The sequence below is a fragment of the Syngnathoides biaculeatus genome, chromosome 4 (genome assembly GCF_019802595.1).
Source record: "Syngnathoides biaculeatus isolate LvHL_M chromosome 4, ASM1980259v1, whole genome shotgun sequence".
Lineage (NCBI taxonomy): Eukaryota > Metazoa > Chordata > Actinopteri > Syngnathiformes > Syngnathidae > Syngnathoides > Syngnathoides biaculeatus.
In genome coordinates this window covers 7,202,209-7,228,614 of record NC_084643.1, presented here as the reverse complement: position 1 = coordinate 7,228,614, position 26,406 = coordinate 7,202,209, and the positions used below count along the sequence as shown (strand labels likewise).

The following is a 26,406-nucleotide window of genomic DNA, read 5'->3' as shown; positions in this document are numbered from 1 at the left end:
TCTCAATGGAATAATGACCCCAAACACAACCATTCTTTGGTTTTATTAGCTAAGCAAAAAAAAAAAAAAAAAAAAATTACACGAGCCCTGATCTAATCCCATCGACCATCTGCAACTATCTCAATGAGCAGCACTGTCCGAAGAAGACACTCATCAAACTTGAGCCAACAGGCCAACATAGAAGGAGCTGAAACACCTGTTGACAAGGCACAGAGTCTCATTGACAGTTACACAAGCTCATAGCGGTGATTTCCTGAGATTGTGCAAGAAAAGTTGTAAAGGTGCAATCATTTTTGTCCAGCAGCTTCATGAGTGTGTTGTTCATAATGCAACAGCTGCACTACGCATTTAAAACATTTTTCTTCTATTTCCATAGGGGTAACAATTGAACAATTGTTCCCGACCCTTTGAATAGTAAGTCAATGGAAGAGGAGCGGGGGAGTCCAAGCAAATGAGATACAAAAATATACTATTTCTAGCGAAGATTTTTTTTACAGAGCAGTCCACATTTTTGAACAAATTCAGATTTTCAGTAACTGAAAAATCCTGAAAAAAAAGTGGGGGGAAAAATAAACCCTATAAATCAACCTGGCCCTCTTATCTACATATACTATATATACACACACCTATCCATCCATTTTCTTAACTGCTTATCCTCACAAGGATTGCGGGAGTGCTGGAGACTACCCCAGGTGTCAAGGGGTAGGAAGCGGGGGTACAACATGAACTGGTTGCCAGCCAACTGCAGGTCACACAGAGACAGACAAGTCACACAATCACACCTTGGGACAATTTAGAGTATCCCATTAATGTTGCATGTTTTTGGGATGCGGAAGGAAACCCACGCAGGCATGGGGAGAACATGCAATCTCCACACAGGCAGGTCCGGCCGGGATTAAACCCTGGACCTCAGAACTGTGAGGCCAACGCTTTCTAGCTGATCCCCCGTGACGCCCACATATATACATACACACGCACACATCTATATAAAAGAAAAACAGCACACTGAGTAAAAAGTGGCATCTTTATTCATTTTACAATTTGACAAAAAGGTTTTACAGCATGGACATCAACTCGACTGTAGATGACGACACAGGCATGTGGGTTTTTTTTCTTTATTTCCCAGAAAAATTTACAAACATCGTTGCAGCTTTCTGACTGGATGGACACTACTGAATTTAAATCACACGACAACACCTAAGAATATTCTAATAGTTAGCTAGTGTCCTGACACGTCCCAAAACCTAAAATAACAAAGTCATCTTACATCACAGATGTTTTTTGAGCAGTAATGGGATGTGTAAGTCAGCACTAAACACACAAAAACCAAAAGCATCACAAATTAGGTTATTTTCATCTGCCATGTGACATTTTATATGATAAGTATATCTGGAAACAGTTAGCAGGTAAACTATAGAACTAAAAAATTTTTTAAACAATGCAGAACATTTTCGATGCACAGGAATGTGGAACATTGCATTAAAAATACAAAAATAAAATTACCACCCCCCAAAAAAAAAGTACCCACAGTCCAGATTAATGTCTGGGGGAGGGGGATTATGGGGGAGGGGCAAGGGGGGGGGGTCTGCTCGAATCAATCCTGGGGGGTGTCTACAGCAATTGACCAGAGTACTGCTTCACACTGAAATAAAGAGTAAAATGTAAAGAATATCAATTCACATGTCAAAAAATTATAATTTACATGTGATAAAGCATAAACTGCGGCAGTGCTGGCAGGGGGGTGGAGGGGTGGGCCGAGGGTGGGGGTGGGTGGGGTGTCGGGGGGCTGAGCGATGGAGGACTGAGTCAGGACAATTAAGTGGGCAAAAATTAAAAAAAAAAAAACTTGGGGGGGGGGGGCATGATGGGGGGAGAGGGGTGTGGTTAGTCCTTGAGTCCAAGCAGGTGCAGCACACTGAAGGGGGTGGAGAGGGAGGAAAAAGGGAGGCAGGGTTAGTTACCATGGCAACACCACCGCTAATTAGACAGCAGCAAGCAGCAGGTTGTACAGCTGAATTAGCTTCGACAAAGAGGAGGAAGTGGTGCGTTGTATACGTGCCTACTGGTTGCCAGGGGAGACAGAAGAGGAGGAGCCCCCTGCTATTTGGCAGACTGTGATTTGTTGTCGCTTGATCTAACTAAAAACAACAAAATCACTAGTCTTCCACACAGCAGCGGCCAGGGGAAGAATCACTCCACTCCCTGCTTCACACTGAAACGGCTTCGGGGGGGCAAAATCAGCCTCTTTTTTTTTGGCGGTTATTTTTTTTTTTCCATTTCTTTTCCCCAATCAACAGCAACTTGATAAGTCCAATTGCAAACAAAACAAATTGCCTCTCTGTAACCGTTTTGTGAAAGAGGAAGGTTAGAACTACTTGCAGATTGTACAGGGGAGAAATGAAGGGTGTTAGTGGAGAGACAGAAGACAACAGAAACTAGAAATACAGCAAGAATGCATTTGACAACCATTTCGGAAATTGCCCGAATTACATATTGTGTGAGTCTGCTAAAAAGATAGACGATAAGGATCTTTTGAAGACAGTGAACAGTCACTAGTGCAGGAGCAGGAAACCTTTTTGTTGTGTATATCAACCAAAAGCCATATGAACCCATATGACGTCAGTAGACATGAATTTTGTTCTATTAATTTTTGTGGGTTAAAAGTGGGGCCCTTTTTAGAATTTTCTTCCAGCAACTTTAACATCCTTAAAAAAAAAACTTGCATCCTAGCGAAGAGTCGGGCCCCATACTTCAACGCTCAATTCAGTAGCCGTGTCTGAAATGGATGTAGAAAACAATCCTGAAGACGAATGGCACGTCGTCCATTTTAGTTTCGAAGCTGCCATTTTGGAGTTCCGCACTTCGCAGGAATGACATTCACACAAATTCATCCTAGTTGTTGTCATAATTGCTTCCAGGTTCCCCCGTGCCTGCACTAGAGAGTACGACGAACCGAAATCAGAGTAGAACTTGCCTGTTCTGTAGAAGGTACTGGGCATTCTGGATCTGATCCTGGGTGCCCACAATCGTGATGATGCGGTCCTCGGAACCCTCCAGAGGCTCATCGATCTTGATGGAAGCCCCAGAATCGTGTCGGATCTGCTTGATTCGCTGCCCGCCCTTGCCGATGATGGAGCCCGCCAGCTAGCATGAGCCATGGGAAGATTTGGGGGGTAACAAGCAGGTGCACAAACAGTCAAGGACTTCAATTAGCCACAAAATCATGTGGGAACAATATGACAAGTGAGATTTATTAAAGCTAAGTGCTTTGAGGATACAGTACAAATCAATGTGGGCTTCTCCGGCAGGCAATTTTCATTTCTGTAATTACTAAGCATTCCATAACAGGGTGTCCACAATTTGCAGCCGTCTATTTAATGTGAGTTTTCAGTCAGTCAGTGCATTAGGCTCCATTGACTACATCAAGGCCGTTTACTCACATCTTTAGGGATGGTCACTTGTGTGGTGATGACCGGGTCATTGTAGGAGCCCCGTCCACCTGATGGCAGAACATAACAACAAAACCTAAGCATGATAAATTGAAAATTACACTTTTAAAAACTGGTCGCGATTATGAAAACTACACTGAATATTCGCATGTGCCTTTAACGCATAGCCCAGAGAAGGTGGGATGTCGCCCTAACAGCAGGCACTTTCACACAGGGACACCATGTCCCACACACAGAGAATTAGAAGACGGCAATGGTCTGCTTGTGTTGTGACGTATTACAAGGCGGGGGATGAGTGTTAAACTTCACACCACAAACGCTGTTACGACTCTGATACTACTTGCAAGAGCAGATTGGCGAGACATCTTGCTGAAAAGAAAAGAAAAAAAATACATATTTTTCTGAAATGAAAACTTGGGACTCACCTGACTGGTAGTTATCCCAGGAGGAACTGTTGTCTGCACAGGACAAAGCAGCAATTGTCAGTTAACATTTTGGGCAAATGAAATCACACATGCACAAATGAGGAAAAAATATGTTTTCTGTTGCATACAAAATCTGAATTTGCCGTTAAGTAAAATGCCATTTCTCTGAGACTATGATAGTTCAAAAATCAGAGATGTCTAATTGCAGATATACAGACATTTAAAAACCAGTTTAATGAACTTCATTTCAAACTGCATCGTTACAATAAAGTTGTAAAAACTTACCATATCCTCCACTCTGTGGAAGAACAAACAGAAAAGCAGAGAGTTAAGCAACAGGACGCATTTCTGTATGCATTCCGCACGAGGAGAGCATGCTGCGGCCGGCATGTGCGCGGATCATCAATGGAGTAGACTCAACTAAAAGCCACCCAGTTTTCATCCATATGCCAGACTCCTCCCCCCCTCTATCAGTCCTCATTTTCAACTGCTATTCAGCGGCTGCTGTCGTCAGGGCAACAGGCAATTCAAAAACGCTGTTGCCGGGCAACAGCAGGCAGTATCCTGCCAGCTCTCGGAGAGGGCGGGCGTGCGATAGAGAGTCTGTCAACAAAGCGTTATCGCCTAGCAACCAACTGTGGTCGCTCTTCGTGCAGAAAAACAAGCTGGCCATGAAAAAAAGTACACAGTAAGGGCAATTATAACCGATTATTATGGGATGCCTCCAGCTGCGGCGATTACGGTCATTTCACAGGGACGGCTGGTATGTGCGAACGGGAGAGGTGGGTTCTAACAAAGCTCTGGCGTGAGTGGAGCACAATGCACAATCACAGCTTGTCACAAACCGGCGGTAAACAGCATGCACTAGCCTCAGGATGCCGGCACCCCGCGAGCTGCATGCACTTAGCGAGGGTCACTAACCATGTTATCGCTGTAGCGATCCGGTCTGCCTCTTCTGTCACTGGTGATGAAAGACAGGAGGGGTGGGGGGGTTGCAGAGGTGGGGTGAGAACAACGTGGGTGGGGGTGGAAAGAAATAGAAAATGCTTAAGAAAAAAAAAAAAAAGCTTGGAAAATCTTCCGAGGGGAGGAGAGAGGAAAAGAAATTGCAGTCCAGGTCAACCTGCACACACACGCTGAGCAAGATTACAGTATAAACACATTTCCTCCCAGCCATCTTCCCACACAGTCACAGGAACAGCTCTGACAGTGTTATGGTGAGAGGAGTGACAGGTGGTGGTGATGAAGATCAGAGCCAAAGGCTGCTGCTGCTCCCACCCCTCGTAATGTGCATTTATTTGCTAGCCTTGTCGCTACTGCCGAGGACATTTGTTGGGAACGCAATTTTCTGTCATTGATTTCCATATGTTCAGTAGTTATGTTTAGAATGATTTGTTCTGTCGGTGAGGTGGATGGAGGTATGAAGTAAATTGATTCATAGCAGAAAACACTCCAGTTACTCCAATTACCCACTGTTATTTCCAGAAACAGCCTGGATTTTTGTTCTCTGAATGATGTGCACCTCACAATTGCAAGCATCCATGCTCAAAAACTGACGATGCGCATTCTGTTAGGTTTCTCAAATACATGCATAATACATGGCAATAAACAATTATTAGTATTCTCTACACACACACACACACACACCGCCAGGCGACCACCTACGTCAAGAACCAAGGCCAACACAAAGCCGACCAGCAGGGGCACTACCAGTGGCAGTGTCATGATACTCAGTGAGCACGGAAAACAATGTTACCGTATTATATGTACAATTCTAACAGATATATATATCCGTGGAATGAAAGTTCACACAGGCAGGTGCCAATACTCATGTATACAATGTGCCAATTTTTCGTTATTTTTAACTTTTTTTTTAAAACGAAAAAAAAAAGCACATTGTGCATGAAACCTAACTGTACTACATAGCACGCAGAAGTGTTCAAGTGCAGTTACTGGTTTCTATTTACCATTGAGCTCATAGGACATGCATGGTTGTTCATCCGTTTGTGCGTTTTTGATTCCTACATTATGTTCCCACTTGACTTTTAGCTTGCCATACAATGTAATTTGTGATCTAAAGGCAATTTTTAAATGCTTAACATAAGAAATTGGGGTCTTCACTTCTAATAAGTGTTATCAAACCTGTTCATATTACAGCAATTAATATCAGCTTTTATTGGCCAGCAATAAAGGTAAATGGTAAAGGATTTATGACAGAAAAAGTCTGGAGTCAAACACATGTAGTCTGCTTGGTACAGCATGAAGACGAATTTGTGCGCAGGTTGGAACACTATCACAGTAAGTAACTGGAAAAAGTCATGAATGAGTTTCACAGCGATGCAGCAAAGGCAGCTAGTAGAGATCTTTTTCAGATTGGAGATAAGTCAGACGCTTCTTTTGATGGCTTGGCCAAGGTAGTGTAATATATAAAGGATAAACTGCACTATGCACAAATACTTAATGTGGCATGTCCCAAGAGGTATATTAGCGCAACATCAGTACATGCACAAAGATTATTATTAATGATTGATGTAAAGACTTTTTTTTTAAACAAGTACAAACCTAACAAAATAGAAATACAGATATTTCCTTATGTTTTGAGCATATGGATAGAAGCAAATTGGTGGTGCGCATTGTACATTGGTAGAAGGATCTTCCTGTTTTTTATGTCTGTTTTGGGGGGTGCGCATTATACATGACAAATTACTGTATTAGCATCTGACACTCATCCACACCAACACGTGTTAAAAAGGATCCTTAGCACAAACGGAGCTTATACCACTTTTCATTCAACACTCAGACTACCAGGGGAACTAGGACAAGGAATAAAATATAGGTACCAACAAACAGAGGACTAATGGGGACAAATTCAAGCAGCACCTATTTGGGTGATGTTGAGACAAAGGAAAACAAAAAAACAAAAGAAAAAAAGCTTACTTTGACCTTTCATCTGAGCCACGGTATGAGTCGTAGTAACGGTCATCTCTGTGGAAAATATAGGAGATGGGAAAAAAAAAACACCTGAGATACTCTGGCATGAAAACATACACTTCATGGAATGGACAAATACTGATAGATATATCATTGTGCAGCATTAAATTTCACTTAAAAAAAAAAAAAAAAAAAAAAAACCCTGAACCATCCAATTTCATCCAATGAAAGTGACAATGTAAAGCCTGTGCACTATAATAATAAAAATAGTGAAGTAAAAAACATGTACATTTAAAATTAAGCTGTAATAAGGAAGAGGGAGACATCTTACCCGCCTCTGTGTGAGCGACCCATGGACATAGTGTTACCACGATTCCTACTCTGGTGGTGCGGGGGAGGACCCCGCCTGGGGCTAATGTCGTCATAATCCCTGCGAGAGGGGGGCAGCGGTCCGCGCGACGACCTGCTGGAGGACATGCGATCGTAGCCGCGGTCACCTGCACTTGGTCTGCTTCCTCGGATGGGGTAGCTGCTCAATAGCCGACGGCTGCTGCTGCTACCCCTCTCCTCGAATGCCATCGTGAACCCTCCATATTCATAGGTTTCGTCATAGAAATTGGGATCATATGGCTGTGAGCGGCCTTTAATGGGAGCCTGCAAAAAAATAAAAAAATCTATGGGATTATGTGTGGCAACTCATTCGAAAACTGGATTCACACTATTGGTACAAGTGCCCAATTATTATTTAATGTATTAATGATTAATAAATTTATTTCATCTAACTTTCTATTCGTACATAACTGATATGACTGTATAGACTGACGGAACAGAAAGAACACGCATGCGCAGATCGGCAAAGTGCTCATTCGTAACCTCACAAGTATCAACAACAATGTGACATGCAAACCCAAGCTCAAGTTAAATGTTTGAAAGAAATATGCACAGAAAATAAATTTAAACTTATAGTATATAATGTAAACCAAGATACACTAACAGGTGATATACATCTGGCATGGACGAATTTAAAAATGAATTTCTTTAAAAAAAAATAATAATAAAATCCAGCAACAAAGGTCATGTTTTATCCTGTGCAGAAGAGGCTGCCTTAACACGTTTGTGTCTTGTTCACTTACGAGAGGGATGACTTCCAGGATGGTCTTGACACACTCAACCACACGCTCTATTTTACCACCAACCAGCACAACACGGTCTGTTGACTGAGGACAACAATCTTGATACAGCTTGATACTGGTCTTGGTGTTCTGCGGATAGATAGATAACAGATAGATAACGTTGTGGAAAAAGGATTTCAGTGTTCCCGTGTGGCAGTAAGGACCTCCATTGTGCCGCAGTGCATGCTAGGAACATGTAAATGAAGTAAATTTGTTGTATAGCGCATTTCATACACAAGAGAACTCAAGTCAGTATGCTTTACATTGATTAAAAGGATTTGAATACAAAGAGAAAACATTTGAAACGGTGAAAAAAACTAAAATTACGTAAAAAAGAAAAAGTACAGTTAAAAACAGCATTCAGTGCAAAAAATATCATTAAAATTGGAAATACTCTAAAAAGCATGAGTAAAAAAAAAAAAGTTTTCAACCTGGATTTAAAAACATTCACTCTTGGGGCTGATGTCACCACCTCTGTTGGCAACTACTTGTATAGTCGTATACATGTCCATAGCGTGGTAAAAAATGTATACATATATATATATATATTTCGATATGATATTCGATGTTACACATTTATATATACATTACGGTAATGTGGACTTCCAACATGTGCTCTCAGACCTCCTCGGGGAGCTTGCATTTTACGATCGTTAGCGTAGCATGTTTGTTGCTATTGCAACAAAGATCAGAAATGACTCCCCGAGTTTGTTTCCACTTAAACTACGACACAAAATGTCGACTACAACAGCTATTTGCGCAGCTGCTTTTATAAGAAATGTGTTTATCACTCGTACAGATGATGCCAAAACCCGGAAGTTGCAGGGCAGTCCGAAACAACGATAGGTCAATGACTTCAGGTGGGTATCAAAACAATGTCGCTCAAACTACGTAGTAAGAGCGCCATGGGCACATTAAAAAAACGGGAGAGCACACACAAATGAAATGCTCACTTTTTAAAAAATATGCTAATTAGATGTAGATGATGGAGACTACTGCATTATATTTTACCCCAATGGGGAAAAATGAGAAGTCTTTGCTGTGTTACGGCTATTTATTCAGTAGGCTGTCCGTGGCCCCTATTTGAAGAAACCAGGTATATAAAATTAAAGCAAATCATAATTGGAGGTAAGTTGGAAAGTAGAGGAATGTATGCTGTTCTAACAGCATGTACATTCTGTAGTTACTAAATGTGAACATTTACTGAAATCCAAATGTTAACTGCTACTAATAATTCAAGGGGAAACATTTCATTATTCATGTTTAAAAAAAAAAAAAAAAAAAAAACAACCAACCTCTCTGAGCTCCTTAATCTTGGCTCCCTTCACTCCAATGATGGATCCAGCCAGACTTTGGTGGATCAGTAGACGCAGATCACACTCAAAATCCAGGCCATTGTACTGCTGGTACTGCAGAGCACATGTTAACATGTTAATACTCTGTACAGCGTGAGAGACAACAAAGTCTGAAGACCCTTACCTCCTCCAGGGTGGGGATGATCTTGAGCAGGATCTCACCGATGGTCTCTATGTCAGCGCAGATGCACAGGATGCTTTGTTACACATGCCAATGAAATGGCAGTGGCATAACAGGGTGGGGTGTCAGGAGCCCATGGGGCATCCCGAAAAAAAAGGGGGAGGGGGCAGGTGGAACAACATATTAGATCAAAGAATTCAACAAGAAATACAGTCAAGGTCAATTTATTTAGCCTAATCAAATTTATGAAAATGTTAAGTCCATTATTCTATTAACCTGAGTTGGTAAAGCAGCGATAACGCCACGGTGTAGCAGTCAAAAAGTTAAACTCAATAAGCTGATTAGAAGGAGACTTTTTTTTTGGTCTTTTGTCCAGATCAGATTAAAAAAAGAAAAAAAAGTAAGAAAGAATACGAAAAAAAAAGGAAAACCAAAAGAAAGTGACAGCAATCAGTGACCACTGGAGGGGCAAGACGGAGTGAAATTAGGGGACAATCTGACTAGTGGAGAGGGGGGAAAAAGGAGAAAAAAAAACGCACCAATGAGTTTTTAAGAGAATTTGCAAGATGAAATTTGGTGTGGATGTTCACTACGGTACTAAGATTTTGACCATCCACATCAAACAAGCTGTTAAAGACCAGGCAGCCACCATCTTAGTCTTCAACAGAAAGTTTGACGTCTGCATTCATTCAACCCAAAAATTAAACAGCTAGTAAAAAAAATTGATTGTGAGCACTAGAGGTCAATTTAATATTTCCTGTAGACGGCGCAAACAGGATAATGGGAGAAGCTATAGAATGTAACCAAATGATGCGGATATGAGCAGGATTGTGTCATCGGCATCCTGTGCATTGAAACATAGCAGTAATTAATGGCTACACGGAGATGATGCGAACGGCAGGTGAGGGGGTGGGGGGGGGGGCACACACACACACGCACACCACAGACAAAGGCACACACTTGAACAGTACCAGGGAATGAGTGGCCGTCTAAGGGTCATTTTACAAAAGAAACAAGGAAAGAATGGTTTGGCGGAAGATAGCTGAACATTTATGGAGCTAACGAACAAAAAGCACCCATTACACTCAATTTAAAAGAGGGTGGAAGATAGGAAAAATAATCATTAATGCAAAACAACAAAAGCAATTTGGCTGACAAAAAAAAAAAAAAAAGCAAGATTCTAACAAGATTGAGGAAAAAGACCAGTGGTAAGACTAAAAAAAAAAAAAAACCTTGACAATTGATGACTAAAAAAAAAAAAAAAAAAAAAAAAACAAAACATAACATGTAAAAGAACAGTATTGGACATTTAGGCTTTTTTTTTTTTTTTTTTTTTTTTTTTAAGTGTGGCTACAATACAATGAATACAAGTAGGTTATCAAATACAGTGAGCTGAGAAAGAGGCTGGATGACTATGACTGATCTTCTCTTGTCTGTTTGACCTGTAGTCAGGCAGTGAGAGGGAGGAGCTTAGGGACATACCGCTCGGGCCCACTGCTGTCTGGGACTGACACACTGGCATTGTACTGGGCGTGGTGGCATGGGCAGTGGGGCCGGGGCCATTCGAGCGCGGATGTCATTCGAGTAAGGCGCCCGTTTAGGGAACGGGACGCGATTATGGGCAGGGCCAACCGGGGCGCAGGAGGGGCCATCCAGAACATGGGCAACAGAGGAGGAAGTGGGCAAAAAAGTCAACAGCAAAATAATAAACAAGGGAGAGGGGAGAGGGGAAACAGTTTTAATATACAGGCTCTACACTGATCATGTGTGGTGAATTCTCTCAGAGACTGGCTTGGCAGAGAGGAGGAGAGAAGGTTGACATTGGAAAAGAGAAGTCATGGCATATTAAGAACATGTAGAGTTCAACGTTTGGGGAACAGACCAGAAGACAGTGGGAGAGGGGAGTGGGAGAGGGGAGGGCAAACTTGGAGGCAATGACTTAATGAAATAAGAAGACTTGGCCAGGTTACCTGAACGCCAAACTCTGCTCTTCTTTGAACTTCCTCATTCACATTAGAAACACTTACAGTAGGATCCGTCTACCTTAAACTAAGTTAACATGGTCAACTTAAGGCAAAAGAGTTACCCGGGGACATTGCCCATTAGAGGAGGAGGAGGAGGAGGATTAAAGAAGCTGTGGAAAGGAGAGGAGAGGGGGGACAAAGAGGAACAAAACTTTCACATGTACTCACGTCTGAACGCAGTGCTTTGATGTTTTTGCCACCTTTGCCGATTACAGCTCCTGCATTCTATCAGTAAAAAGAATCGTTTAAAAAAATGGGTTAGAACCATCAGGGTACAGTGGAAGAAAGGCAAACAAATATCCCAAATGAAGGTAGTATATCAGCATGTATACTACTTGGAACATAAAAAAAGAAAAAAAATTAAAAATGGCTTGTTTACTTTGCTCTGCAGGAGGATGCGTAGCTCAATCATCTCGTCCGAGCTCCTGGAGCGCTTGAACGATTTCTGCTGATCTGCATCTTCAGCGGGGCGCTTACCTGCCCCAAAGGAGATAGACGGCGTGAAGCCAGCTAATGTTTACATCGCTTCAAAATAAATACAGTGGAACTTCAGAAACCAAACCGCTTGTCGATTTTGGAGTTCGACAAAAACAGCGAAAAAAGAAGCACAAACTTCGGACATAAGACTGTCCCTGTGCGTGGCGAGCATATTGCACCGGCTGCCAGCACAACTACCAAGACTTCATTGCAGGAAACAATACAGGATTGATTTTAGTAACACGTAAACATCAAGCTGACAAACAGAAAGTCCAGGCTCACTTTTGGCAGCTGGTAACCATTTATCCATTTTCCAAGCCGCTTATCCTCACAAGGTTCGCGAGAGGGCTGGAAGCTATCCCGGCTAACTTTGGGCAAAAGGCAGACCACACCCGGCAGTGGTCGCCAGTCAAGGCACAAGGCACATAGACGCCATCACTTGAGCGGGAATCGTTCCCACGCTGTACGCACTAAAATCAGGTGTGTGTAACAACACCATCAGTGACTCTTCCAGCTAGCTAAACGCAAGAACTTTACATACAAAATGAATTACTGAGTCAAAAATGTAATAAAAACGGCTAATAAGAAAGTAGCGACTTATTAATTCAGGCTTCGGGCCTGCATACAATGTACAATATAAGCATATATACTGTGCGTGTAATCGTTTATGTCGTTACATATGCCTTAACACTACTACGTGAACACCGTAATTCTTTTCACCCTCTGAGTGATATTTTTATTCGATATATGGTGCCCAAACCTGAATGTTCCTTGAAGGACTGTGTTGGAATAAGTTCTTTTCACTTTGCTGCATTCCTTAAAAAGTGGATGTACTATCAGATTTTGGATGGTATTTGGCCACTCAATATTTGTTTTAAACTTTTATTAATAATGTGGTCGATGTAAAATGTATTTGAATAATTAAATGGAGGTCACTGATAGTGTAAAGGTGCAGGCAGCATCAGGATCAATTCTCACTCTGAGGCTGTCGTAATCTGCCCTGCGACTGACTGGTTCAGGGTGTAGTCCGCCTTTCGCCCTACGTTGACTAGGATATGCTCCCGCGCTCCCATGACCCTTGCGTGGATAAGTAGCTTGGATAATAAACGAAGAATTACATGGCGAAAACAGGCATGAGGATTTCGGCAAGTATGGTAACCGGTCTTTCGGTTTTGTTGATTTTTGTCCTGGGAAACGATTTTATATTCATATTCTGCACCTCAGCTTTATCACCTCACCTTCTTCATTGGTTTCGACAAATTCTTCAGATATAGTCCACTTTTGGAACGTCTTTAGGTACACAGTCTCTTGTCTTTTACGCTTAGCAACCGACATGTTTGACTAGCGTTTGAGTGACCCGGATATGAATAACTCGACCTTGCACATGCGTAGCGCAGAAGCGGAAACCGGTGCCGTTTGTAAACCACACTGACAACGCTGGGCGTTTTAATCATTAAAAATAAAAGGGGTTCATGTAGGTTCGTTTTATACAGATTGTTGTATTTCGTTGAGAACTTGTTTTACATTCCACACGTGGGCGAATTTTATTAAAAGTAAGCCCTGAGATCTGGGAAACAGACTTTCGGTTCCGTGTTTTCTCAGGCTGGGTAACGACACGGTAACAGAACGATTGTTTCCGTGAAATGCTCACGCCTGAGAAAAGATCGCAGAAAATTGCCTCATGTGATTTTAAGGGAAAATATAGTTGGGAGTTTGCATGCTCTGCCTGTGCCTCTGTGGGTTTCCTTCAGGCACTCCGGTTTCCTCCCAAAACATGCAACATCAATTGAAGACTAAATTGCATAAAAAAGACAACATAATTAGCAATAGAAAGTAAGTTTGATAGAACAAGATTTTTTGGCTAATTTTTAATATCCTGTTGATTAACATACAGCATTTTCTCTCAAGTTCCTAATTTGAAATGGGTTATAAAAATGATAACTTTTATCTCGCCACATTTTTTAACCCATATTGCACAGTCCTATTAGGCAATCTAAACAACTCATTTTTTTCTTTTAAGGCCTTAATGGGATATGAAATTTTGCACAGGTCTACTTCTAGTGCGTTTCAGTCATATTGTGAGATGAGTTAGAGAAGTCAATTATCAAAAAGTATAGGGGGGATGTCCACGACCCAAAATATTTCATGCCTTCATCTCTAACCTCCTCAAATAGTGAGAATGTATTGGTACTGCATTTCTTTAAGACGCACACACACACACACACACACACACACACACACACACACACACACACACACACACACACACACACACACACACTATTACCATTTGTCTCTGTGGTGAATGAAGAAGAATCATCTTGCTGGTCATCTTTGTCCATGATCCTCTCTGAGAGTGGAAAAACAGGGACTGGGGACACTGGTCTGGTATACAGGTGAAAACTGGGAGGGATAAGAAAACGGGCTCCGCTTGGCTGTGGTTCTGCCAAAAGAACGTAGAAATGTAGAGGTGAGGTGGACGGCCAACTTCATTTAACGTCTTTGCTTGGAAATACAGGTTTGGTCAGTGAACAATGAGTTTCAAAATTTCTAAATTTGGAATAAAAAAATCCAACATTTAATTTCGTTTACATGACTATTTAGAGTTGCTATCTTAAGACGTTTTTGTTTTTGTTAACTATTAATCAGTAAAAAAAAAAAGTTTTCAAATATATCCATATCCCTGCAATGTCAATATATTACTACTTTATTTTAAAACAAGTGTAGTTTCGGCGATCACGAGCACTTATTTCTTCCTTAAAAAAGAAGTAACAGTCAATTGTGATTTCGAGGGCGATTGGAACAGACGAAAGTATCTTAGGATAACTTTAGATAAATTTCCGAGCAAACTTACGAACGAGTAAAAGTTGTAAGGCAAGTCACCACGATGCGTGTGGAAATGTGAAGGATCGAGGACCTATCAAATTCTGACTTAAAAACACGTCGTCTTGGCAAGTAAGCTATATAAAATCAGGAGAACGGCAATAAAAAAAGAGGGCGGTTTGGTGGCTTGATATATTGATTTGGGCAAAAATGATGTAATAATAACCCAGTTGAAAGCCATGACTGCGCTGACGACAGTTCGTTATGGAAGGAGCTAGCTAGCAGGTTAACTTGGAAGCGTGTACGTTAGCTACGTGCTTCGTCGAGGACGCCGCTGTTACATTACAATTAAACACCGGAAACATCGGTTATAACAGGACAAAAATTGCTCCGTGTGCAAGAAACTACGACACTTGGGCAATCGCCCGGGCGTCTGCTTCGACAAACCGAACGTATTTATGAGTACACATCAAAGCACGTTAGCAGTTTCGCTATCACAAGCTAATTCCGCCATCTTGCTAGAAAATCAGTTGCACGGGAGTGGCGCGGGCCATGTTTGCAAAATCAGAAAACGACGCCAGAGACACAATCTTCACAAAAACGCAGTTTATAATGGTTTATGGACGGTTCGCTTGTATTTTGTGATCCAACCGTGTCATTAAAACGGACAAATAATCTCCGTACGAACCCGAACGCGCGACGACACACCTCGCTGCGGTTCCTCTTCCTTCGCTACGGAAAAGAAAGTACGCAACTGAACGCGTGAGCCGATTGGCGGAGCGTGAGGCAAAAGGCGCCCTAAAGCGAACCTCTCATTGGCTTTTCTTGGGATCAATCACCATTATGGGCGTTTCGACAGCTCCGTCTCCCGGAAGTTGTTTGAGTTGCAAAATTAATAACGCTTTTACGCCTTTTTTTTTTATCTGGTCTGGACTCTCGAGGTATGTTATTTTTACTTTTAACAATGACCAGCGTGGTTAAGCGTTTGATAGTCCATCTCTTTTATGCTCCTTGTTTTTATGTCATTTGTTTGTTGTCAAATTGGCGTTAATTATACTGACTGTAGCGGGAATTAATGTTTTCAAAAGCCAAGCGAAGTTCATGTGGGAAAAGCACAGGAACTGCTCTTGGCTTTAGAACTACAGACAGCAAAAAGTGGGCTTCAGATAAACTTAAAGAAAAATCAGTGTATGAGTTATACATCTGCTTCACTAATATGTACCACGGATGACAAACTCCAACACGTCTCGTCCTAGTACTAGTACTAGGATGCTTAGACGTACATGTCAGAAAGGGACAACCTGGGTAACTTCCATTAATCTACAGACGCTCTGGTAAACTGAATAACTTAGTCAAATGAAGGTTAATATCTTTCAAACGTTGTTTGAGCCGGTACGTCGCTATGATTCTGAAACATGCATCTTGAAAAAATAAAGATGGGTCTAGGTCTGAATGGGTGTTACACCAGATTATGCAGTGGTGCCCTGGATATTAGCTGGAAAGACAAAGTACTAAACAATGAACTTGACAGATATATCTCCAAAGTCACTTCAAAGGGGAGAAACCGCAGAGTAAGTGCTGCTGGCCACTTTAATGGCCCCCAAGAAGAAGCAGCAAACAGATTTACTCTGTGGACACCCGAGCATGACTCATCAGGTACCTAGCATAAACCACATGTGCAGGTTCTCCTGAGGTCTCATACCAGGGAACTGGCATTTCGAACATCCATTTTCTATACTGCCGCACGTGAGCTGGAGCCCGTCCCAGTGACAGTTGACATTTGTCCGAGAGGCGTGGCACACACGGAACTGTTTGCCAGTCAACCCGAGGGCACATTTAGACAAAAAACAATCCACAGTCCATGTGAACCACATTATTAGTGTTCGCTTAGTCTAGGCCTAGCATGCATGTTTTTGGAATAGGAAAAAATGCAAATGGAAAGAGATTCAGACTCCAAACCCAAGAACTATAAAACATGCATAATAACTAAGAGGTCACTCTGCTGCCTTGTTCCTTTTTTGTCGCATAAACATGTTACATACATATTTTTGCTAACAGATAATAATAATAATATTTCATTTAACAGTGTGGTAGGTCAGTGACAATAGAAGACAGAGGATGGCTCCTCAGGCTGTGGTCCAGGTGACCCAAGCCTGGCTGCACTCTGCCTGGCATGTTCGGGTGCCTTTCGCCTGGCTGGAAGCCTGTGTGGAGTGGCTTCAAGAAGAGGCTGGCGGTCCAGACAGTCTGTCGCAGCAGCAAATTAACCAACAGGTTGGTAGGAATTTACTGTACTGACAATTATGAAGCAATACTGCAGCTGTACATGTTCCATGCAGCTTTTCTGGCAGTATGGAATACTTTTATTGCAATAACCCACGTTATCGTTTCCTGCTTCTCGGCAACATGTTTTCTTGACTTGAGAATTTATTTTTTCCATGTGTGTGTTTGTGAGTCATACATACAAAGCACAACAATAACCATATGAGTATTTGAATTCCATGACCATACTTGGTGTCATGTGGTTTACATCATTTATACCCAGTGGCGGCCAAAATATTCACACTCTGCCATTGTAATTTGTTGTCCCTGTTTAAAAATAATAATAATTGAAAAAAAAACTGGTAAAGTTAGAGGTACTGATCTATTAAAAGTGTAAGCTCAACTACAAACATAATGTTTTTTTTACACTCAATTTTATATCATGCCATCCTTATTTCGCACAACAAGAACAAAAAGCATCAAAATCTCTTTTATTCATCGCTTCATGCTCATACTCAGAAAGAAATAGACAACTTTGCTGCTTGATGAATTCAAACCACTTTAAAACATGTTCTACTTTAGCAAAACAAAATAACCTAGCAAAAGAAATAAAGCACTAAATAGCAAAATGTTTACAGCTATAAAATTACACCTTACTTGTATGTTTATTTTCAGATAAGAGAGATTTGTTTTTTCCATCCAGGAATTGAGTGAGAAAGCAACAGTGACCTTAAAATGTAATCTAGTATCTTGTCAAAGTGACTTAAGTCGTGTCGCAAATGTACTGTAGGTTTCAAAGGTTTTCTTCAGATTCTACATTTAACACCAGATTTCAACAAAAACCATTCCTTATCACATTAGGCACTTGACCAGTGGCTGTTGACTGACTTAAAGAACTTGGACTACCCGGTTCTCCCTGAAGGACTCGCTCATGCTCACAAGACAGAGCTCAGCGGTACATTCTGTGTACAGGTAGGAAATTATTTTGGTTGCTTATTTTTGAACATACACGTGACTTCATCAGATTAAGAAGAGAGGATGCTGTATTCTTTTAGGTTAGGCAGGTAAGAATTAAATCTGCAAGAAACACCTGCACATAGCAAAACATACATTTGTGCACAAATTCAATACAATCCAGTGGAACACCTCTAGTGGAAAATCATACAATTTTGAATTTTGCCACAAATCTTTAGAGACTTATTTTTCATTATGCCTTTGTCATTAAAGGGTGATTTATTGTTCTTGGGCTTCAATACTTTTCAAGTTTTAAACTTTAACTTGTTACTGTAATTTTCTCGAAAATAACACGCAATTTTTTTACAAAAATATTTTTAAAAAGACAATTTCTGAAAAACAATACAAATAAAAACCTAACAAAATATAAATACAGATAATTCCCAATATTTTGAGCATATAGATAGCAGCAAATTGGTGGTACACATTGTACATTGGTAGAAGGGTTTTCATAAAAAAAATTAGGTCAACTTTGGGGGTGGACATACTTAAGGACGCATTATTCTCGGGAAATTACGATAATATAATATTGTCTGAAGTTCATAAAGGTTATTTTCTATTTCTATCATTTCCTGTGGGGAAACTTGGTTTCTGAATGCAAACAAATGAATGTTGAATCAAGGGGATCCACTGGATTGTATTTTTGCATGTAGTGTCTATTTGGTCACAGGCGGTCACTATTTTTGATGGCATTATTGTTTAACTCAGCAGGCCAAAATAAAAGCGGCACGGGAAAGGCAGTGTGCTGTGCTGGAGCATTCCCTCTCTGTTGTAGGTTGACTCATTACTGGACATCAGTCAGCCCGCTTACGGTCAGCTACAGCAATGGAGGGGCACCGACTGCGCCAATGACAATGTGACGGCTGTCACGCAGAGCAATCAGAGGCCGTGGGAGGCCAGAGCCACACGTATGCTCCTGCTGCAGGTTAGTGCACAATATAAGGATCGAGATGGCCTTTTTCATTGATTGATTCTTCCGATTGTCCTTGTCGCAGGTGACGGACGGAGTCCAGAGCTTGGAGGCAATGGAGTATCGGCCGATACCTGCGTTGAGCACTGCTCTGAGGTGAAGGGCCTCGCATACTTTCATGCTGTCACGTAAGACAAAGAAGAACCGCAGATGATGGGTTGTGTGTTTGACCGCCAGACCTGGCGCGAAGCTGCAGCTCCAAGGGCAGATGATCTGCAGACTCGGGATGCTTCTGTTGGGGCCGGGCAACGTGAAGGTCTTGGGCGGGGAAGTGGAAGACTTGGCCGACAACAACAACCAGGTTGTCTCAAATTGGAAACTTTGTGGTAGTTTCTTTAGTTCGTTGTACCAGATTGCTAATGAGGTAAATACACCAAAAATGATACCTAACAGGGAAAGATTCTATGTCGGGTCCTGGGACTTCCCGAAGAGGAGCAGCAGCGGCAGGAGGAAGTCAGGGGAGAAGCTCCACCATCACACCAAGGTACGGAAACTCCATGGCAACTTGTTTCAACTTGTTTATGTGCTATCAAAGTCATTCACACTACCAAAACCGCTCAAGATGATGCCTCAAACCAGAGAGGGGAGGACATAGACCTAGATGATCTAGAACTACTGGCTAGTCTGGAGGCCCAGGAGGAATTGCAGCAGCAGGTGGCCGACAGGCTTCCGGTTAGACCCGTTGAAGACAGCGGATACAGGACGCTCAGCCAGTTTTCCTCTCAGTCTTCCAGAGCCTTCGCCGTCCACAGCCTGAGTGCTTCATCCAGCAGGTGGGCAGTTTGTCAATGGGATGTCTTGACATTTTGTCGCGCGAACTCCTCATCTAGCTCGTAATCGCCATGACATTTTAGATTGAAGCGATTATGTATTTTTCTGGTTTTGAATCATCGGGCAAAAAAACGGGCTCCAGACAAAGAAAATTTGGTTTTATTGCTGCGTTTTAGACTGTTGACACATTGGAACTATCTTACTTGGACTAATTGTGTATGTTAGGCGAACACACAATTCCTCTGTCGTTGTGCCCATTCCTACGCCAACTAAAATAGGTGGAGCGTAGCGTCAAATAATAATTTGGAATGCTCGCCATTAAAAATGGGATGCCCGGGGCCTTCATCGCTGCTGGCAGCTTTAATTATTATTTACCTCAGTCGACATGCGCACTGTGTCAAATGTAAACACAGTGATACCAGCACTTAATGATGCATTTAAATGGTAATTGGGCACTTATTCATGCAAAGTAAATTCAGCTTTTTAGATGATTTATGACCTTGTCTTCTAGAAGTGAAGCATCTATGCCCTCCAACGTGAGCAAATTCATTTCATTCCCAAACGGTCGCGTCAGTAACGAGCAAGAGCAGTCGGTCGTCGGCGTCGAACCCTCGCCTTCTCGGCAAGGCCCGGCGTGGCAGGGTGACGACAACGATGACTTTCCAGATGAGGATTTTACCGACCTCGTGTTGGACAATATGGAGGAGGGCGCTCAACCCTCCATTCCCTCAGCTCCTCCATGTGAACCTTCTGTGGACCAGGAGGGAGCTGACGTCATGGAGGACATGGAATTTTTGAACACGAGCATTCAATCATATGGCGAGAGAGCACAAGATGCAGAGTCCAGCCGGTTACCTGGGAATGAAGTAGTCGGGAAAGAAAGTGTACTTGATGTGGAGAGTCACGAGTCAATGACTGCAGGAGCAAAAACGGAGCCACCCGGTGACATCACCCTTGCCTCACCCCCGTTTACATACTTGTGCCTGTTGGACGATGTCTCCACACCCACTAGCATAACAATCAAAGCCTTCATCGTCACACTCTTGGGAAAACTAAATGCCAGCGACGGCCTGTGGCGAATCCGCGCCACGCTTTCGGACGGGAGCGGCTACCTGGACGCCGAGCTGTCGGACCGGGTCCTGACGGGCCTGCTGGGCTTCACGGTGGCCGAGAAGGGAGCGATGAGGCGCGATCCGGCCCGCAGGTCCCAGCTGGATGCCGGCATGAGGCGTTGTCAGGAAGAGCTGGTGGACATGTGCTGCCTCATGACCGTGGAGGTGGGCGGCGGGGGCGGGGGAGCGGTGGTGACCCGGGCCGAGCCTGTCACCGAGGGGGTCTGCCGCGAGCTCAGGCAGAGAGTGCGAGACAGGAAATGAGAGCGGGAGCAGGGCGGTAATGAGAGCATAGACATTTAACATGAGCACAGTTCTTTTAATGAGGACCTAGGTGAGTTTTTTTTTTTTTTTTTTTTTTTTTCCTTTTGGGGAAATGACTACGATCAAGCTGGCCTTCTGCTTCCGATCTGGAGGAGACGACGTGTGAATCCGTGTCGCAGTGCATCCCATCTGCTGCACGCGAATATAACACGGCGTCATTAGAGAGGGATTTCATTCATGTATTCACGGAGCTATTTCTCTGCATGCAATGGCCTTCATTTCACCGTGCGCATTGAAACGTTAAATTTCGACTAAACGCAGAACTGTAAGGCACATTTTTGAAACGTGGCGAGAAGAGTGCGGCAGAGGACCCCGGTTTATATTCAAATTGCCGTAATGAATTGCCGGCTTTGCATTCATTCATTACATCCATTACGTCTCGCTGGGGAAATAATTGAATATCCAAGGGCAACGCAGGTCTTCAATAAAGTCGCCCCCGGGGAAGCAAATATGAGGAAAGGAAAATGAGGAAGTGGTCATGATTTTTTATTATTTTACAGCATTAACGAGCTCCTCTGTGATTTTGTCCTAATGATTTGTATGCGCGGCACAAACTGGTTGTTGACGCACTGTTAATTTTATCTGTATACAATTGTTTGAAAGGTCGTCGGTGTTCTATAAATTTATCTAATAAAGTTCCATCGAGTTCTCAAGATAAGACAAAACGTTTTGTGGTGTCGTTAAGTGCTGCCTTTTGGGCATTGCGCCACAAAAAGTCAATGCGAAAAATGAAAGCAGGAGGCAGGAATCAAAATCGTTGGTACTATTGACAATCATTCCTTATCTGCCAGTGCGCAGGAGCTCGTTGCTGCTTTTCCACAAATTGATCACACCACAATTTGATGAATTCAAATTCAGCTTTGGTCAACGCCGCATTGGTCCGCTAAGTTTTTGTAGCAATGGGTAGTGGATGAAATGTATTTGGTGGAACAATTGTCAAGCGTTGAAGGTCCACTACGTTCACTGGACACTTCATTTAGTACGTATGCACAATCCTGTGAAATAATATGTAAATAAAATTAAAACCATCAACTACCGTAAATGTGACCAATCAGTGGAGCACTTTAAGAATGCAATAATTACTTATTGAATACGACAGCTGATTTAACATGACACCTTTATGGTTGTTGTTCAACGCTAGGGTGTGGTCTTGTGTCCTACGCAAATAAAACCAATGCAAAACTAGTTGCTATGGTATTACAGGAGTTCATATTTTCTTCAATTCTACTATGCATGGGGGGGGGAAGCAATGAAATACCATATACAAAATAACTGTCCCAAAACTTTTGACCTGTGAATGAGAATAAAAGCACTTATATTTTATGCCATTATGCCCCCCCCTTTTAACCATTAAATAACATCCCTGCAATTTGATGACAGCTCATATTTTCAAAATGTATTTATTTTTGTTATGATTGCACTCAGAAAATAAAAATTACACGCATTGTTTGTATCGGTAAATAAAGATAATTATTTGGTAACAAGTGAGAATTAAGTGCACAATTTATAAGGATAAAGTTGTAAGGGACAAGAAAAGGGGAGGTTTTTCAAGAAAAATCAAAATGTCAAGCCAGGTTTTATTCATGCGTATGAAGTATAAATATTACAAGAACAAAATCTAAAGTCATTTTCCAGGCATAAATAATTTGTGATACTAAAGTATGCTTTGAAAGGTCACAATCTTAACAAAATGGCTGCAATTGCATGAGAACAGTGAAAGAAAACTATTTAGAGATTCCCCCCCCCCCAAAAAAAAAATGCCAATATTAGGTTTGAAAGTTTTAAGTTGCAAGAGGAGTAGACATTTAGAAAGGAAATAAGACATTTTTGAGAAAATATGAGAAAAAAATTAAAAGGTGCAATTATCTTAGAAAAAAAGGAAATATGTATGTCATGAAAGAGGTTGTACAAGAATTCTTGAGACATTTGTGAGTTCCTTTGAAAGTCGCTTTTTTGAGCCAGAGTTGAACTATAAAGAAATGCAACTTTTACAATAATTGTCACAAATCATCATAAAAATGGAAGAAAGGCAAAGCTTCTGTACAAGATAAATGTTTGTGATTTATTTTAGATTTCATTAGGGTTTAAATTGTAAGTAATAACAGAAACAAATTGGACCTCTTTTAGATTGTGCATGCGTACCCAATGACGTGTTTGTGAGTGTATGTACAGTTTTGTGTACTGTGCACTTCCATTCATGTCACTCGTCTTTCTTCATTAGGGGCTAATCGGGTTGAGCCTCTAATAGCCAGACCCGACTTTGCATGTTGATAGCCTGTTTGGTGCTAATGAGTCTGGATAGGATGGAGAGGTCATGGCTGATGAGGGGAGGGGTTGGTGAGATGAGGGGGGGGGGGGGTTGCAGGCCAGCCGTAGGGAGGAATCGTATCAGTTTGCTAATGAAACCCGAGGATGGGGCTCGCTTCTGCCGTGTCATATGCGTCACACGACGTGTGGTTGTCTTTTGCCTTTGTCCTGGCGGCCAAAGAGTCGAGAATAATAATAACAATATTTGGATTGAGTTGCAATATAATGCTAGGAAATATTACAAGACTGCCATCATTTTCAAGTTCATAAGAATAGAGTGGAGTAATTTAATATAGGACAAGATGTGTGAGAAAAGAGTCTAAATAGTACATGCAAATGCAAACTCCTTTTCCATGAGAAATATGAAAAACATGAAATTCTATGGGAGTAATATAAAAGCGTGACAGGGATAATTTTTTATATATACCCTCTCTCTCTCCCTCTCTCGTTTTAGCACATATAACAGACACGCCCACAGCATGTGAGCGGAGAAAACAACTTTGAAGCCTTGTTTTTGAAACTTTTTTTCAATAATTCAAATTAGGATGGCTTGTTAACCACGTTTCTCTGTGGTGTGTCAAATTGTTTCAATTTTTTCCATACATTTTTATATACAAACAGAGAAAGGAGAGAAAAAATAATTTACATTCATTAACAGTGTGATAATAATACCTTTATAAATGACAGAATAGGAGGGTTTCTCTCAATTCCAATTATCTAATCTAGTAGGTCATCCTCAACCGAGTTCATACTCCTAAGTGAGCAAAAAAAATACCTTAAAGGGAAAACAACAATAATCATCGTGAAAAAGAGAAAAAAAATGACACCACCTCCAAGCACCTTACAACAAATGTTCCAAAAACAATGTACAATGATTTACATATTTTCTTCAAGTAAAAGATAAATAAATAAATTAGGTTTCAAATTTTCTTGGTGTGTCAAATTTACATTTTATTTTCATTTTACAGGGACTAAGAATTTTGTATTAGTATTATTATTATTTGTCTCTATAACTGATCATTTCTGTTGCCATTATTTCATGCAAGAACATTTTTTAAAAATTCCAACAAATTGGTAATTCAGCTTTTGATCAGCTGGTCACAGACACCATGGGTGAATTTTTCCATGCTGTCTTCCTCGGGCTGTTATGATACGCCGTGATATATGAAACAGCTCTTTGCCGATTTCTTCTAATATTTCCTAGTTCATACATTCTAGTGCTGATGTGACGCTTGACTGCTCAGTCATGCCCGAATGTTGTAAAACGGCGAGACCACTGGTCACTTTCCTTCAAAACGTACGCTGCCCGCGCGTTATGTATTTCGACGGAAGCGCTCGTCCGCCCCTAATAGCTTTCCATTTGCAATATTATTTACGTGATTACGTCGGTCGGCCGCTCGCGTCTCGGGCCGGAGATAAAATACACACTTGTTCCCCTTTTCAGTTGGAGCGAATCTTTGCCAGTTGCAAATAGAGATGCTTCAGGGGGTCGGGGAAGGGGATGGGAGTGGGGGAGGGGGGGTGCACATATGGGAAGAGAGTACTGTGCTAATTTCTCCTAATGGCCCCAATGCAGCTGCACTGTACTGCTTCCATCATCAAGGTAAAAAGCACATGAACAATCCTGGGGGAAAGGGAAAAAAACCCTCTATGCTCAAGCAGCTGTAATTTTCTTTGCCCTATTACATTTAGTAATGAAAAATCCTTTCTGATGGCTCAAGCTCTCTTTTAGGGCCCGCATCCAAATGTGCCAGAGGCTTGAGGACGTGAGTCATTAAAAGGAAGAGGATAAAATAGCAGGAAATCGAACTTAAACTACAAGAAAGTTGGCCCTTTTTTGTTTGCCTCATCTGGATGGAGGAGATTATTTTCTTTCTATGTGTGCTTTGAAAAAAGAATCAACTGAGGGACCCTTTTTGGCTCTTAATGGAGTTGGCTCTTAATTCTAAAAGTTTCCACTACAAGCACGACTGTCTCTTACAGTCCATTAAAAATAAAGTAATAGTAGTGGTCTTATATACTGATTGGGACACAGTACGAGCAGAAATAAGGACAACAATGTTATTGCAGTCATTAATTTTTTTTTCTCTCTTTGATGGAACATCCAGGAATTTAAAAAAATGCAGTAAGTAAAAAAAGAATATATGATGGGAAACCATTAAAGCTGTTCCGAAAACAATTTTGGTGAGGGAACAAATTGTTGCATTCACAAAACAAAGTTAAATAGTCCAAAAATAATGTCCAAGATTTTTTCAAAGGTGGAGAAAGTCTTAATTTTGCTAGAATAGTTGTCATACTACGCAGAGAACGTTAAAATGTTACAATAAACATTTGTAATTTTATTAGGAAAACAATTGCTCCTTCACGCAAAGAAATTATTAATACTGAGGCAAATATTTTGTTTAGTTTTAAAATGAAGAAAGGAATGTTCACAGGAGGAAATTCATAATTACAATTAAAAAAACCTTTATGATTTTTTTTTTGTTCGAATAAAGTTCTAAGATACTGGTAAGAAAGACTCAAAATATTGAAAACAAAAAAAACATTTAATGTTGTAAAGAGAATTAATAATATTTGGAAAAAAAATCTTAATTTTGCTAGAATAGTTGTCATACTATGCAGAGAACGTTAAAATGTTACAATGAATATTTGTAATTATATTAGGGAAAAATTGCTCCTTTACAAAAAGAAATTATAAATACTGAGGCAAAGATTTTGTTTAGTTTGAAAATGAAGAAAGGAATGTTCACAGGAGGAAATTCATCATTACAATTAAAAAAACCTTTATGATTTTTTTTTATTAGAATAAAGTTCTAGCTTACTGGTAAGGAGGACTCAAAATATTGAAAACACAAAAACATTTAATGTA

The 26,406-nt window shown here is 41.2% G+C and overlaps 2 protein-coding genes across 5 annotated transcripts; one reads left to right on the top strand and one right to left on the bottom strand.

Annotated features, from left to right (window-relative positions):
- Nucleotides 1-1,006: 1,006 nt before the first annotated feature.
- Nucleotides 1,007-15,590, bottom strand: hnrnpk (heterogeneous nuclear ribonucleoprotein K). 4 transcript variants are annotated; one of them, XM_061816753.1, is made up of 16 exons: nt 15,466-15,590; nt 14,242-14,397; nt 11,857-11,954; nt 11,646-11,702; nt 10,936-10,979; nt 9,457-9,529; nt 9,273-9,386; nt 7,939-8,067; nt 7,137-7,459; nt 6,812-6,859; nt 4,796-4,835; nt 4,160-4,172; nt 3,875-3,907; nt 3,441-3,499; nt 2,975-3,144; nt 1,007-1,642 (listed from the first exon to the last, which is right to left on the bottom strand). In XM_061816753.1, exons 2-16 carry the CDS (start codon nt 14,294-14,296, stop codon nt 1,612-1,614), a joined length of 1,287 nt encoding a protein of 428 aa, XP_061672737.1. In that variant the 5' UTR covers nt 14,297-14,397; nt 15,466-15,590; the 3' UTR covers nt 1,007-1,611. The 4 variants fall into 4 exon arrangements, with proteins under 4 accessions (XP_061672737.1, XP_061672739.1, XP_061672740.1 ...); XM_061816755.1 differs by having other exon boundaries at nt 15,486-15,577; XM_061816756.1 differs by lacking the exon at nt 15,466-15,590 and adding an exon at nt 14,809-15,340.
- A 10-nt stretch (nt 15,591-15,600) lies between these two features.
- Nucleotides 15,601-23,535, top strand: rmi1 (RMI1, RecQ mediated genome instability 1, homolog (S. cerevisiae)). The gene is made up of 9 exons (XM_061816752.1): nt 15,601-15,718; nt 16,864-17,051; nt 17,901-18,011; nt 18,829-18,978; nt 19,049-19,119; nt 19,201-19,324; nt 19,417-19,507; nt 19,586-19,796; nt 20,306-23,535. The coding sequence occupies exons 2-9, from the start codon at nt 16,896-16,898 to the stop codon at nt 21,168-21,170; spliced, it is 1,779 nt and encodes a 592-aa protein (XP_061672736.1). The 5' UTR covers nt 15,601-15,718; nt 16,864-16,895; the 3' UTR covers nt 21,171-23,535.
- The last annotated feature ends 2,871 nt before the right edge of the window (nt 23,536-26,406 follow it).

Bases quoted from the DNA above. Each gene is read 5' to 3' on its own strand.
- hnrnpk (XM_061816753.1), bottom strand. From the start codon at position 14,296: ATGGACAAAGATGACCAGCAAGATGATTCTTCTTCATTCACCACAGAG. The intron at 9,387-9,456 runs GTAAGGGTCTTC...TGTGCTCTGCAG, and splicing joins TCATCCCCACCCTGGAGGAG to TACCAGCAGTACAATGGCCT. The intron at 6,860-7,136 runs GTAAGATGTCTC...TATTTTCCACAG, and splicing joins GGTCGCTCACACAGAGGCGG to AGATGACCGTTACTACGACT.
- rmi1 (XM_061816752.1), top strand. From the start codon at position 16,896: ATGGCTCCTCAGGCTGTGGTCCAGGTGACCCAAGCCTGGCTGCACTCT. The intron at 18,979-19,048 runs GTTAGTGCACAA...TCCTTGTCGCAG, and splicing joins CACGTATGCTCCTGCTGCAG to GTGACGGACGGAGTCCAGAG. The intron at 19,797-20,305 runs GTGGGCAGTTTG...CTTGTCTTCTAG, and splicing joins CTGAGTGCTTCATCCAGCAG to AAGTGAAGCATCTATGCCCT.